The sequence below is a fragment of the Physeter macrocephalus genome, chromosome 1 (assembly GCF_002837175.3).
Source record: "Physeter macrocephalus isolate SW-GA chromosome 1, ASM283717v5, whole genome shotgun sequence".
NCBI lineage: Eukaryota > Metazoa > Chordata > Mammalia > Artiodactyla > Physeteridae > Physeter > Physeter macrocephalus.
The window spans coordinates 53,197,960-53,213,786 of NC_041214.2; the positions used below are offsets into that span (position 1 = coordinate 53,197,960).

The window sequence follows — 15,827 nt, forward strand, 5'->3', positions numbered from 1 at the left end:
CAAGCTGTTAAACATTCTATAACACTCTTTAAAACATAACACATGCTGATTTTGCTTTCACAATTATTTTCCTATTGGCTGTGTATTCCCCTATATATTCAAGATTGAATGTACAGCTGTTCTATCATATAAAATTAGTTAAAAGAATAAACTGTAAAAAAATAGTCTCAATTTTTACTAACACTATAATAGAGTGATGTTAACAAAGGTTAAAATTATTTAGCTCAAATTTTATAATGTGTTATGTAGCCAGCTAGCTTAAAGAATTTTTTTAAATAAAGCAAAACTATACTAGTACTCTTTTACAAAAAAATTAGTTATTATTTTGATCAAGAACATAAAGAATAATCAAATAGTTCCTTTTCAAAGAGATTTTAAATTGTTAATATACATGAATTTTCTTATCATTTCTTTATACAGTATATTCTTTTTTTGTTCTGTGTTACATTTTCAACATTCGTCAGACTTTATATTGACCTTTCTCTTTAACATCTTAAGGTAGCATATTTCTGTTCTCCTTTCTCATAGACAGCTTAATCTATCTCCACAGTTAACATTCTAAAGTTGGAGTGTCCTTGGAGAAACTCTGCTCAGCCTTTTTGTGACATTTAGAAAAATGCATTTGGTATTCTGCAAACCTGAGTGATTGATTGTCTCAAAATTTCTTAGACAGGTGAAGTGTGTTTGAGCAAGGTACTTAATAATTCAATTGTTCCCTTTCTAAGTATACTATTTAAAAATTCAGCTCTTGGGTTTTTTCATTCTAGAATGCGAGCATTAATCTGTTTTTATAAAGTTAGGCATGAAGTTTGTGAGAATATAAAATCTTAACTTTTAAGTTTTTGTTGTTTCAAGGGGGAAGAAACAGAATCGATTATCACTCTATAATCCTAATATCTTCCCTTTTAAACTTTGGAAGTAGAATTGTGTGATTGTGCTTATACTCTTCTAATTTTCTATATCATATCCTGTTAATTTTACTAGTCAGTGTTTCATGCCTTTAATTAGTCACTAAAATAAGACGCATATGTGTCAATTCATTTTTATAATGGAAAGTAATTGAGCAAGTATTAAAGATGTTGAAATTTTCCTCTTATGAATAATTTAGTATACTAATAACATACTATTACATACTGGGAAGTTATCATAAGGCATCCGTTTGAAATAACACTTTTGCATAAATTCCCTAGATAGAGCAAAATCCCAGTAGACACTGTAATTATTCTCCTTTTGCCTAAATTATTACACTGATGTTAACTTGAATCATTATATTCAAATATAAAAACACATTTTAATAAATAATTGTACTTAAAACAGTATAACTTCTATACATCATATAACAGAGAATTCATAGATGCTTTTTTCTTCTCAATTTGTTTACCGTAGAAATCAAATTAAAATTGAATGAAATATATATTTCCTCCTATGCCACAGTGCTTCCTAAGGGGCCACTTACAAAATATGTGACATCTGGAGATTAAATGTTAATTCTTTATGTTCAGACGATGCTGAAATTAACTTTTTTTCAGAATTTATTTTTATCCTAATTCTGAAGTCAACTTAACTAGTATAAAAAAGAAGGCTCGCCATAGCTTGTAGTTCACATGTTATTTTTTCTTTATTGACAACCACTGATCTTTCTGGAACCCTGGGTCTCTGGGGAATGTAAGGATATTAACTATTTGGTGAATGTGGCCTTGACAATAAGTCCAAGTTGAAAATTTAGGTTCCTTGCTACTTTAGTGATTTTCCTGGTAACTTTCAGTCTCAGTGATAGGTTTTCATTATTTATCTTTAGGACTTCAGTATCTTTTATTGTTACAGGGCAGTGGCAGGAGCACATTGGTATCAGATGGTGCCCTACGTGTGGCAATGTGATGGTGTTTGGAGGTGGGGCCTTTGGGAGGTGATTAGGTTATGAGGGTGGCGCCCTCATGAATGGGATTAATGCCTTTGTAAAAGTGACCCTAGAGAGCTCCTCCACCCTTTCTGCCTTGTGCCCACACAGTGAGAAGTTGGCTGCCTGTGAACCAGGATGTGGGACACACCAGACACCGAATCTCCTGGAGCCTTGATTTTGGGCTTCCCACCTTCCAGATCTATGAGAAATAAATTTCTATTGTTTACAAGTCACCCCGTCTGTGGTATTTTTGTTATAGCTGCCTGAACGGACTAAGGCAATGGTCTTAGGCTAGTCGGGCTAGGACAATTTGGAGATTCTACTGAGGTTTGACCTAGACCCTCACTGCAGTGAATCAGGACCTTCACTGAATTTATCTTTATTCTTATACATTATAAAATGACTATGAATTAACAGAATGTGTAACTGCTTTGAATGATATAATGTATCTGTATTTTGCCACTTTAAAACCTAGCAGAAGTAATCTATAATGTGTACTCGTATAAAAATTTAGCTAGACAGTTCTTGGCCTTTTGTCCTCTAGTTTCCTCTGTGGCGAAAACAAGTTTATTACTTTGGTTAAAAGTGGTGATTAATAAAAATAATTAAGAATATACTTGGTATAATAATTACAGAAAAATATGAATATTAGATATATATATATACACACACAATATACAGGACAATGAGTATGAATTTTTACTTCAGGAAACTTAGTTTGTTAAAGTGGTAATTTCAAAAAGTAATTTCAAAAGTAACAGATACACTTTTTTTTAAATTTATTGATTTAATTTATTTATTTTATTTTTGGCAGTGTTGGGTCTTCGTTGCTGTGCGCAGCCTTTCTCTAGTTACGGCGAGCGGGGGCTACTCTTCGTTGCGGTGCACGGGCTTCCCATTGCAGTGGCTTCTCTTGTTGCAGAGCACGGGCTCTAGGCGCGCGGGCTTCAGTAGTTGTGGCACGTGGGCTCAGTAGCTGTGGCGCACGGGCTCTAGAGCACAGGCTCAGAAGTTGTGGCTTAGTTGCTCCACGGCATATGGGACCTTCCCGGGCCAGGGCTCAAGCCCGTGTCCCCTGCATTGGCAGGTGGATTCTTAACCACTGCGTCAACAGGGAAGCCCGAGATACACTTTTTTATTTAACATAATTATATCTTAAAATTAAAGTAAAACCTTAATGTTATTACTATTTACATAATTATTATTTAATTTACATATTTTAAACAAATACACAGGCTTATAAAGACTAAATTTTTGAAAGCCTACAAATAAAACAGTTTACTTAAAAGTATTCAACATTAATGGATTGATTGATCAAAGTAAATCCTTTACTAAAAATTAATACATGGATGATATACAAAAAATAAGTACAAAATTCATCATTGAATCTCTGGTTTTTCTTTCCTTGTATCCTGTAATTTACTCTGATTTCCATTTATTTGATCTTATTCATTTAACAAATATTTATTGAGCACCTAGCACAGCAAGGGATACAGCAATTAACAAAACCAAATCACTGTCCTTGTGGAACTTACATTCTCATTGGGAGAGTCAGACAACAGACAGCTATGTAAAATGTCTGGGTGTATCTAAGAAGAGCTCTGAAGGAAAATGAAGTAGTGCAGGAACACAGGGAAGAGCTTGCTGTTTTAGAAGAGTTGGTCAGGGAACACCTCACTGATAGAGGATATTTGAACAGAGAGAAGAAGGTAAGGGAAAGAGGCATCCTGGTATCCGGAGGAGAGCACAGGCTCTGGTCATGTGAGGATCAGCCAGGAGGCCAATGTGTCTGGAGGAAAACGAGCAAGTGAAGTAGAGCTACACTGGTGTGGCTGCTCAAGCAAGACCTTGTATTGTAGGTGCTTATTCTGAAGGTTAGTTTTTTTTTTTTTAATTTAGTTATTTAAATATTTAAGGTCATTAAAAATTTCAGATTAAAAAAAATTAGTTATGAAAAATTTCAAGCCTACACAAAAGTAGAGATGACAGCAACAGTGAATTCACTGGTTGAGTGATTTCAGCAGAAAAATGACATGGCCAGGCTTAAAGGGATCCCTTTAGTTACTGTGCTGGGAATAGACTGAGCAGTCTCAGGGCAGAAGCAGTAAGGTCAGTTAGGCTATTACAGTAATTCCGTCGAGATAGCAGCGCTTTGAGAGGTGGAGAGAAGCTGCCGATTCTGGATCTATTTTTGAACGTAGTTCCCATAGCATATGCCGACAGACTAGACCAGCAGAGTCAAAGAGTGGTTCAAAGTGACATTTTTGGTCTGGGCAACCCGAAGAACGGAGTTTCCATTTATCGGATGCGGAAGACTGCAGAAGGTTTTGGTGGAAGATCATTAGCTCCTTTTTTGACATATTAAGTTCGAGATGCCTCTAAGAGATCCAAGTGGAATCCTCAAGGATGCTGTCTTCTGTATGGACTGGACATATAATGTTTAACATCGAACAAAGATGGAACATTTTGAAAGGAGAAAAAGCACTTGTAGATAGTTCATTATTTTTCCACGTTCTTTACAGGTCATCCTATAGATTAATTATTTTTTCATATTTGTGTAGTAGCATAGATAACAATTTTGCATTTTTTTAACGTAAATTCTATTATAATCGTCTCTCCACTCTGCTGTATGGGGAAAACAACCACGTTTAAAGGCTGCATCTTTCTGGGAGCGTGCCAAAACCCTGATTAGCTCCGCAAAGCGACTGCACTTCCTCTTCCCAGTCGGCAGAGGGCATCCTGGCAGCGGAGGGCGCTGCTCGGCTCTGAGAACCGGAAGCTTCTCCCTCTCTCTTTTTTTTCGCCTCTCCGTCTCATCCTTCGCACCTGAAGTGCTCTTCCGGCACTGGTTGCCGGCGTGCCTCTGAACCCCGCTAGTAGTGGTGCTGGTTGCTGGGCAGAGCCGGAGCTGCGGGACCTTCGCGCCTGTTCTGCGCTCGCCATGAGGCTGTTGGGAACCGCCGCCGCCGCCGCCGCCGCCGCGGCTGTGGAGAGCCGGCCGCTCCCGCGGGTCCCCGCCGCCCTGGGCTGGCAATGGAAGCAGGTAGTGTAGTCCGGCAGGGCGACACCGCACCACGGACTGTCCCCGGGACCTTGCGGTGTGTCCGGAGCCAGGGAGGAAGTGACACTCCTACGCTCCCTGGCACCTCCTTACTGACAGCTCCGAATGTGAGCTGTCGACCTCAGGGCTGAAAAGCCCCTCGGTATCTGCACAGCCGCTGGTTATTAATGAGCAGCGTCTCGGTGCGCTGGGAGGTTCGGCGGTCTCCAATTTACGGTTAAGCCTCTTAGTTTTGGTATAACTTAGAGAGGAGAGGTGACTGGAGTGAAGGTCGAGACAACGGAAAAATTAGTGAATACAGGGCTTCTGACTCGTTATGCCGTGCTCTTTTCATTACAGAGTGTCGTTGGTCTGATCCCTCTTTCAGCTGACCCTGGGCTATTTGATTTGGAGCCCGACCCTCCCAGCACCTTTCTTTGGTTCTGTGTCTGCCTTTTGTGGGGGGCGCGGGGAGCGCAGAGTGGACTAGGATTAGGTAGGAGTTGAGCCTTTCCCGTCATACAAACCTCCTTTGCTTTGCTCGCTGATATCCGTGGGATTTAATCAACCAAGTGCCGATCACCCAGATTCCATTTTACCCAGGTTTTCCAAGTTCTTCCCTTTTCCCATAAGTGGCTGCAGTGCATTTTGGATGGGCAGTCCTATAGAGAGAGAGTTATATTGTGTCTGTTTCCATAAATGCAGGATTCCCCATCACCACCAGAGTAAAATAAAGTTGTTGTTGTTGTTTTAATGTTACTAATTGTTTTGGGATGAAAAGGAATTGGAAACCTTTTGTGGGCTGCCTTGAAGCTGTTGGCACCACTGCATAGAGCATATAAGTCCTCAAACATCCTTGCTAGCTGTGAACTACAGTAAGGAGGGAGGGGAAAAAAATCAAAGCAAAATTTAGAGTAAAAACTATATTTCTTATTAAAGTAGTTGTTGGGAGCTGTTTTTCTGATTTTATCAGCCCCAGTGTATATTTTCAAACCTGTGCCATTCGGTAAAAGTATCTGTCCCCTTTTATTTATTTAATTTATTTGAATATATTTTTTCTGACTTATTTATTTTTAAGAGTATGTCTTTTCTGTTCTCTCTTGCAGCCTCTTCTTTGGTTACAGGAGTTGCAGGTTGAGACATTCCTTCTTTTGCCTTTTCAGACAATCTCATATGACATTTTGTGTCCATTGAGATTTCTTGGAGGAAAGATGTCCACTAAGCCCTTTCTAATTGTCCACTGTTTTCTCATGAAAAGTGCATTGAATTGAGCTCTCTTATTTTTTCAGGTTAATTGGAAGATTTGCCGATGGTGTTCATCACGGGTGATACCTAATGAAAAGATACGAAATATTGGAATCTCAGCTCACATTGATTCTGGGAAAACTACATTAACAGAACGAGTGCTTTACTACACTGGCAGAATTGCAAAAATGCATGAGGTATGTGGTTCATGGTTGATTCCATTAGTTTGTCCTTGGTTTTAATTGTTTTACAAGGATTTAAGAAACTTCACAAACCTGAAAGATTAAAAGAATGGTAACAGGGCTTCCCTGGTGGCGCAGTGGTTGAGAGTCCGCCTGCCGATGCAGGGGACGCGGGTTTGTGCCCCGGTCCGGGAAGATCCTACATGCCGCGGAGCGGCTGGGCCCGTGAGCCATGGCCGCTGAGCCTGTGCGTCCGGAGCCTGTGCTCTGCAACGGGAGAGGCCACAACAGTGAGAGGCCCGCGTACCAAAAAAAAAAAAAGAAAAGAAAAGAAAAGAATGGTAACAGTGGATCTTTAATCAGAGTCACAAAATGGTTAGATCAGGTTGGCTTGAAATGTTGCTCTGAGGAGTCTGTCTAGAGACCATCACTGTGGGTATCCTGAGTAGGCTGTTTTTTAAGAATGTTAAGTCAATATGATGTACCCTTAAGTAGCCATTAAAATAATGTTTACATACTTTTAAATGTTATGGAGAGATGTTTATAATGTTAAGTGGAAAAGGGTTTAAAAGGAGCTTAATAGTTAAAAAAATACATATGTCAGGAAAGAATTATTTTAGAAAATCTTGAAACTCTCCTGAAGACATTACATATTATTGAGTAAGTCAACTCTCCACTGAAAAATATTACTTCAGATGAAGATCATCTCATTAAATCACAGACTTTAAAAGCTGAATTCTTCCCACCCAGACCTCAAAGTCCACAAGAAACACAGCAGGGAAAAATCTTCTCTCTGAATATCTGCTCACAGACTAACACAGGGCTGGTGGGCAGGAACAGTGCAGATGGAGCAAGGATGGCTCTAAGACCAGGTAATGCTCAGTGGTAGCAGCTGCTAAAAATGGCAAGGAAAAAAGGGTTAGAGTTAATAGAGGGCAAAACCTGTAATCAGTTTTCTACTCCATGAGATGATATGGTTTGACAATTAGGTTTCTCTGAAAATTGCATCAGTTAGCTATCTGTGTTCTGGTTCCATCTGTGAAGATTTCTTTCCTTCTTGGAATGCAGGGACAGAGAAATCTGAATTGCTGTGCTTGTGTTTAGGTAAAAGGTAAAGATGGAGTTGGTGCTGTCATGGATTCCATGGAACTAGAAAGACAAAGAGGAATCACTATTCAGTCAGCGGCCACCTATACCATGTGGAAAGATGTCAATATCAACATTATAGATACTCCTGGTGAGCTAAGTTCTTGGTTTTATTGCAGCTTGTTTTGGCAGTGGCATATTTAGTTCTTTCCTCTACCATGATCTAGCTCATTTTTGAGTATCAAATAATACTCAAAAGTGTGACTGTGAATTCCCTATTAGAGAAATCTGACTTGGGACCTAGAATACTTCATCCTTAATTGGTTTCTTTGAAAAATAGTGCAAAGAAATTGTGAATAGGAATGTTCTTACCTTTTACATGTTGCAGCTGATTCCAAAGATGCCCATGCCCTAGTACCTTTTGAAGTGATTTTGTTGAGCCCCTGAACTTTATGGTAAGTGAACAGTATTGCTGGTTTAAGGAGTTCATATTTTAATTAGAAGACTTACATAATGATCAGAGATAGAAGAACTTTTACTTGTACATGTTGTAAAAATTCATACTGCTTTTTAAGACCCTGACACAGTTCTCTGTCTCATTTAGGGCATGTGGACTTCACAATAGAAGTTGAAAGAGCCCTGAGGGTTCTGGATGGTGCCATCCTTGTTCTCTGCGCGGTTGGAGGGGTGCAGTGCCAGACCATGACTGTTAATCGTCAGATGAAGCGCTACAGTGTTCCATTTCTAACTTTCATTAACAAACTCGACCGAATGGGCTCCAACCCAGCCAGGGCCGTGGAGCAAATGAGGTACTGAACCTTAGAACAGAGCGGGGGTGATGATCCGGATAACAAACCTTACATCCAGAAGGACAGTTAATTCAGTGTCATTAAGCTTTATCCCCTTAAATATTTTTTCCTTTTTAAAATTCATCTATGTGTATGACTTATCATAGTAAATGGAACACTAAGGTCCATAGTTTGGTTTGTGATGTGGTTTCCTCAACTACTTTCTCTGTAAAATGGAAGAAATATGACTTAAATTTTAGGGAGATTGAAGGTGAATTCAGAAAACCATCTGGCAGTTTGTAGTGTTTTGCTCTAATTAGAGAAGTTATAATCTAGGGTAGATTCTAAAAGTACTGTGCATTTATTTAGACAAACCTAGAGGATTATCTTCAATTTTAACCTTCATTTGAGGAATTAATGACTTAAATTAGTATGCTATATTCTCTTGCTTTTATTTGTTAACATATTTGTTAAGACAACAGCAATACTTCCTTTCTGAATCAAACATAACCCAGTGGTATTGATATGATTTTACATTTTGCACAATACTACGTGTTTCACACAGCCTTTGAAAAGAGTTGGAGTTTCACTTTTCACCTTTTGTAGATCTGTAAATGTAGCAGTAGAGTTCCTACTCAAGTTTCACATGGCAGAGCTGATGGATGTAGGCAGTAAGGTTTGTGGTGGTGGAGAGACTAAGAGTGATGTGTCTGATGACAAAAGATACCATGTTGAGGAACCTTAACTGACAGTATTGCTGTGTGCTCTCTGATGGAAGTGATGTTTTTGAGAACATGAGAGTGAAATTTTTCTTTATTGGGCATTTGTAATACTTTCTTGGGATAATGAAACGTTTTCACTTTTTTTTTCTAATTATATTTTACTTGTGGTTGGCAATAGATGGTCTCTTTGCACCAAGTTTTTTCCTGAATTCCAGGCAGATTCTGTTTCAGCATTTATTTGACTACTTTGGTTCTTTCTTTGCACCACTCCCTTTTACCTGTTACCTCATTCTGTAGCTCACATTAAACAGATCTTGAAACTTCTGAATCTGGCCTCTGTGTCTTAACTTTTCACCATACTTTCTCATACTTTCTGTCTCCTAATTTTTCACTGGGTTATGAGAGAATTTTTGAGGTCAGTCTTCCAACTCACTAATCTGGTATTCATCTGCATCCCTTCTGTTATTTAGCCTGTTTTTTGTTCTTTTTAATCCCAGCAGTTGTGTAGTTAATTTCTATAAGCTTTCCCTTTTATTGTGACATCTTTATTAATAGAGGTAATCCCTTTTTAGATCTTTACATTTTATTTTCTTCTAGTAACTTTCTCCTTGGAGGTTAGTACCATTTCTTGAGCTCCCACCTCTCTTTCAAGCTATTGATTTCTTTCAGATATTTGGTGGTTCTTAGTTATCTATCCATAGTTATAGATGGGTACCTAGAATCTAGAGCATAATTAGCTAGAGCATATTTCTACTTGAGTGTAAATCCCTGCCAGTGAATGTAATTTCTCTTTGGTGGTTGTGCCTGATTGAGGGTACAGGCCGATGATGAGTGTCTGACTTTAATATCCACTCTAAGGGTTTTCCCCCTAAGAAACTTCCTTTTCAGATAGCTATACTCAGCTTCACTAGAGTCAGCTGATCCAAGAATGAGATGTGGGTACAATTATCCCACCATCCTTTAATTTCCTGGCCAACCACTCAATGACCTGTTTTCCCCTCTTCTGTTTCTGATCCAGGGTATTCTGGGGATCTGATGGGAAAATACGTATCTTAACAGTTCTTTTTGTTGCCCGAATAAGGTTGAGGCTTCCTGAGTCTGTTCCCAAATGCTTTTGTATCCTCCGCTCTGACCTGCTGATCATTTCCACAGATTTGCCATTGATTTCTTTTTATATTTATTTTGTCATTTCAAAGGGATTTGGGGAGAAAAAAAGGGTTAAACATGTATTTTTATTTTTCAGGTCTAAACTAAGTCATAATGCAGCATTTGTGCAATTACCCATTGGTTTGGAGGGTGATTTTAAGGGTATTATAGATCTTATTGAGGAACGAGCCATCTATTTTGATGGAGACTTTGGGTAAGTGTTAAAAATATACTATTCTATTAAAATCTTATATCTTAAAAAGTATCAAAGAGAAGGAAAAGTATGAGTGCTTTCAATATAAACTTCTTTTTGAAATGTGGCTCGAAGAATATCCTCTAAGATGATTTTGTTTTAATGCTTTTAATCCTAGTTACTTCCCAATTTGCTTAGTATTCATTCCAAGGGAGAGTATGTTACTCTTTGGATGATATATTTATATCGCATTATGATATTCACGGTGTGGTGAAAGGAGACCTTCAGCTTGGGCTAGTGATGTAATATCTCTTTTTCTACTTGTTCATGCATTCATCCATGTATTCATTCATTCTGTAGACTTTTCTGGAACAGATACTATGTTCTGTGTATTATTATAAAAACTGGGAAGAAAATAGGGATCATAAATATTTCCTCTACCTACTTCATGTGATTACAAAAATAAAAAGATTAATATATAAAAGAAGTTAAAACTTGTATACATGTGGTTTAGGCAATACAAAAAGCAAATTGGTAACTTTTGACATGGTTTTGGTCCATCAACCAACTTTTGAAGAGACCTTTGCATACAAAGCATTGTAACTGCGCAGTGGTTATCAAACTATGGCATTCAGAAAAATCACCTAGAGAGCTTATTAAAACACAAATCTCTGGATTCACCTTCAGAGATTCTAATTCAGTAGCTGTAGGGTGGGCCTGGAATTTGCATTTCTGGAAAGCTCCCAAGTGGTGCTGATGTTTCAGGTCTGCAGACCACAGTTTGAGTGGCACTATTCTAGACAATTTGGGGAGTCAAAAATGAACCTTTGTTCTGAAGCGTGGACCCAGTAGCCTGGCAGTTCTCTCCGAAGGTCGTTTATTAGGGGTTTCCTTTTTCTCCTGTGGAACTGAGATTGCTGGTCTGGCAGGTGGGTGAAAGGCATTGTGATCAGTTAACTATATAGAATTTATCCTTATCGACCGTCTTGTAGGCAGGGAAAAGATCAAGCCTTTTCAGTGGACAAGGCATTTCTCACTCTTACTTTTTGTTTGACAACAAAGTAATAACAACAAAGTTTATCTCTCACTCCTTAGAATGTAAGGGACAAGGATTTTTATCAGGTTTATTCGCTGCTGTGTACCCAGCCCTAGAACTGTCTGGTACAAAATAGAGACTCAAAAAATATTTTTTAAGTAAATGAATAAATCTCCTTCCCCAGAATTACCAGGGCACATGTTTCTGTCTACTGAAGCAGAGGCTTTTAAACATTGTTGTACATCAGAACCACAGGTGGAACTTCCTAACATACCTGTCCCCTTTCCCAGCCCTAGACCACTGGGTATGTACCTTTTGAAAGGAAGATTCTGACGTGAAAGGCTAAGAAGCAGGGAGCTTGCCAGAATGGAAGAAATTAAGTTCTGAAGGCTGTGAAGAGCATTCTTTAGGACAATAAGAATTATTTTCTGACTACTTGCAATTATTTGCAATTGGCTTCTTTTCCCTTTTTTTATTCAGGAATGTGTTTTCTGAAAAGCTTGTTATTTTTCGACATTAGATTCCATTTTTAAAGAAATACTTTTAAAATGTTAAGACTGATGTTTCTAAATATCAAGTATATCCATTTCTCTGTTGTGTATTTTATTTGTGACTCTTACCTATCTGGCCCCTAGGGGGATGGAGAACTGAGGTCAAGGTTGAAGAGTCTGTCATAATTAGTAACCTTTTTTTTTTTTTTTAACTACAGAATGGAGTGTTCTGTGTTAAAAATTGCTATTAATGAAAAGGAATAGTCAAGTCTCTAATCCTGCTTGTCAGAGACTGTGATATTCTTTTTTTTTTTTTTTTAAAGATTATGAAAACTACTGATACATGGAGTTGTTTTTAATATATTTATTTTTTTTGGGTACATTGGATATTTGTTGCTGTGCGCAGGCTTTCTCTAGTTGCAGCGAGCGGGGGCTACTCTTCCTTGTGGTGTGCAGTCTTCTCATTGTGGTGGCTTCTCTTGTTGAGGAGCACGGGCTCTAGGTGCATGGGCTTCAGTAGTTGTGGCACGCAGGCTCAGTAGTTGTGGCTCACAGGCTCTAGAGCGCAGGCTCAGTAGTTGTGGTGCATGGGCTTAGTTGCTCCGCGGCATGTGGGATCTTCCCGGACCAGGGCTCGAACCCATGTCCCCTGCATTGGCAGGCAGATTCTTAACCACAGCGCCACCAGGGAAGTCCCGACTGTGATATTCTGATTAATTTGGTTAATAGAATTTTCAAGTACAGTTGACCATTGAACAGTGTGGGGGTTAGAGGTGCTGATCTCCCTGTGCAGTTGAAAATCCAAGTATAACTTTTGACTCCCCCAAAACTTAACTACTAATAGCCTACTGTTGACTGGAAGCCTTACCAATAACACAGTTGATTGACACATATTTTGTATGTTACATGTTGTATTATTACAATAAAGTAAGCTAGAGAAAAGAAAATGTTAAAATCATAAGGAAAATACATTTATAGTATTGTACTGTATTTATCAATATGGAAAGTAATACCTACATCAGTATTATCTTATATGAGTCAAAGCACTGTAGATGTTATACGTATTACTAACACTAGATATCAAAAATGAAAAGATAAAATATGAAAAATTCATATTTATATACAGGTATAACAATTCATACATTGATAAGGAAGAAGCAGCACTATATTGCTTTATGGTATCCTAGTGTAATTGATGTAATGTAGTAGCCTAGTCTGTATGCTAATGAATGAGTCGTTATAGATTTTTTATGGCATATCATATAATCATATTCATAATACAGTATTGGAAGCATTGTGACTTAAAAAAAATTACTTACCTGTGATGATACACAGTTTCTTTAATTATGTGAGAAAGGCATACTGTATGGTGATATAATTCTTTGAAAGCAAAGTTATAAAACAGTAAGAAAACTAACATTATTAATTTCATATTAAATATCACTTATCTTATTCCTACATGATAGGCTGTCCACTTCAATACAAGTTTTGTATACAGTGTTATACACATATATTTTTGCATGTTTATTGAAAAAAATCCGTGTATAAGTGGACCTGTGCTGTTCAAACCTGTGTTGTTCAAAGGCCAACTGTACTTATGGGCTTTGGAATCAGTTTAGCTTTGAATCATGGCTCATCTGTTTATTAGTAGTACAACCTTGAGCAGTTTGCTTTGCTTGTTTAAAGTATTTTGCCCACTGTTCTGAATTTTAAAGATTCACATTTTTCTTATTTGTGATTTTAACGCAAATATATCAGAGCTCTTATCTAAAATGATATTTTGGCCATTAGTTTATCTTTTTCATTGGTACTTATATGTTTAATTGAATATTCTTTTTTTAAATTAATCTTTATTGCAGTATAGTTGATTTACAATTTAACTGAATATTCTGAAAGTACCAAAATAAAACATTTCTACTTTTAGTCAGGTTGTTCGATATGGGGAAATTCCAGCAGAATTCAGGGCGGCGGCAGCTGACCACCGGCAGGAGCTGATTGAATGTGTTGCTAATTCAGATGAGCAACTTGGTGAGATGTTTCTGGAAGAAAAAATTCCCTCAATTTCTGATTTAAAGGCAAGTGCTCTCAAAATTAATCTTATATTAATAAGAAAAAAGAGGGTTTTTTGTGGTTTTTTTTTTTTGCAGGGAGGGGACATGGTGCTTTTATGCAGGGGTTTTATTAATGAAATCTGAGCAAAGTTGTTTAACATAATTGGTTTCTTAAAAAAAATACTTGACCTGGCAAATTATTCTCTTTTTTTAAGTAGTGAGTTATGTAAAATGGGAAAGGAGTCATAGTTCTAGGAAAAAAGATACTTACACTGCCAACCTCTTGGACATAGTCTTATTAAGAAGAAAGAAGATAAACTAGAAATGTACCCTATTGTACTATTTGGAAGGCTGTATAGATTTTTTTACTTGATTGTTCAGCTCTTAAAAAATAAAGAGAAGATCCCTGCCTAAAACTGGTATTCAGTTTGTAAACAGACAGTTCTCCATAGAAGATAACAAATGGCCAATAAGCACATGAAAAGATGCTCAGCATCACTGATCATTAGGGGAAGCAAATCAAAACCGCAATGAGGTACCACTTTACTTATTAGGATGACTATTATTTAAAAAACAAAATAAGTGTTGGTGAGGATATGGAGAAATTGGAACCCTTGTGCATTGCTGGGGAATGTAAAATGATGCATGTGCTGTGGAAAACAGAATGGTGATTTCTCAAAAAAAATTAAACCTAGAACTACCATATGATCCAGCAATTCCACTTCTGTATACCCAAAAGAATTGAAAGCAGGGACTCAAATATTTGTACACCAATGTTGATAGCAGCGTGATTCACAATAGCCAAAAGTTGGAAACAACCCAATGTCCGTCAATGGATGAATAGATAAACAAAATTGGTATATTCATACAATGGAGGGTATTATTTGGCTTTAAAAAGGAATCAGATTCTTATACATGCTACAGCATGGGTGAGTCTTGAGGACATTACGTTAAGTGAAATAAGCCAGACGTAAAAGGACAAATATTGTATGATTCCACTTCTGTGAGGTACCCAGAATCGTCAAATTCCTAGAGACAGAAAGTAGAATAGTGGTTACCAGGGGCTGGAGGAGGGAAGAATGGGAAGTTTAATGGGTGCAGAGTTTCAATTTGGGATGGTGAAAAATTCTGGAGGTGGATAGTGGTAACAGCAGTGTGATTGTACTTGATGCCACTGAACTGTACACTTAAAAATTGTAAAGATAGTCAATTTTGTTATGTATATTTTATCATAAAAATAAAAATCATAAAAACACTGATATTTATTTTGCCAAACCACTTGGTGCCCTTAGCAGAGATCAGATAAGTAATTATTGTGTGTAAGACATTGCACTCAGGGAGTTTATAGATCAAATGCACAAGGAAAGAACCCTATTGAAGCTGAGATGCTTACTAATATATCTCATAGCTTGAGTTCTTTACCATTCACAAAGGCCTTATCACCTCAGCTCTCTGATGAGTAAGGAACACCACGTAGGAAAGTATAGGTCTGGGCCTTAATTAAAGTCAAGCACTGTGTCCCAGGAGCCACAATAGAGAGTTAGGTTTCGATCTATGAAAGGGAATATGTCAGGGGTTCCCAGGACCACTCCCAGATTCTGTGATTCACTAGGAGTAAGGACTCAGCACATAATCACACTCATGGCTATGATTTATTACAGTGAAAGGATACAAAGCAAAATCAGCAAAGGGCAAAGGCACATGAGGTGAAGTCCAGAAGAAACGAGGGGTAAGCTCCCAGGCATCCAGTGCAGTCTTGCAGTGCTTGCCTGTTTCCTCCAGCAGCAAGTTGTGAGTGCACCTGTGAAATGACGTCTACCAGGGAAGCTCATTAGAAACTCAGTGCCAAGGTTTTACTGGGGGCTGGTCACATAGACACCCCCTGCCTAGCATGTACCAAATTCCAGACTCCCAGAAGGAAAGTAGGTGTTTAGCACACATCACATT

The 15,827-nt window shown here is 38.0% G+C and overlaps 1 protein-coding gene across 1 annotated transcript in view; it reads left to right on the plus strand.

Moving 5' to 3' along the window:
• Positions 1-4,749: 4,749 nt before the first annotated feature.
• Positions 4,750-15,827, plus strand: part of GFM1 (G elongation factor mitochondrial 1) — a 42,352-nt gene continuing 31,274 nt past the window's right edge. The window contains exons 1-6 of the mRNA XM_007113204.4: positions 4,750-4,943; positions 6,230-6,382; positions 7,472-7,604; positions 8,058-8,262; positions 10,207-10,323; positions 13,754-13,904. Coding sequence (XP_007113266.1) covers positions 4,842-4,943; positions 6,230-6,382; positions 7,472-7,604; positions 8,058-8,262; positions 10,207-10,323; positions 13,754-13,904 — 861 coding nt within the window. The 5' untranslated portion in view covers positions 4,750-4,841. The remainder of the gene's footprint in view (positions 4,944-6,229; positions 6,383-7,471; positions 7,605-8,057; positions 8,263-10,206; positions 10,324-13,753; positions 13,905-15,827) is intronic.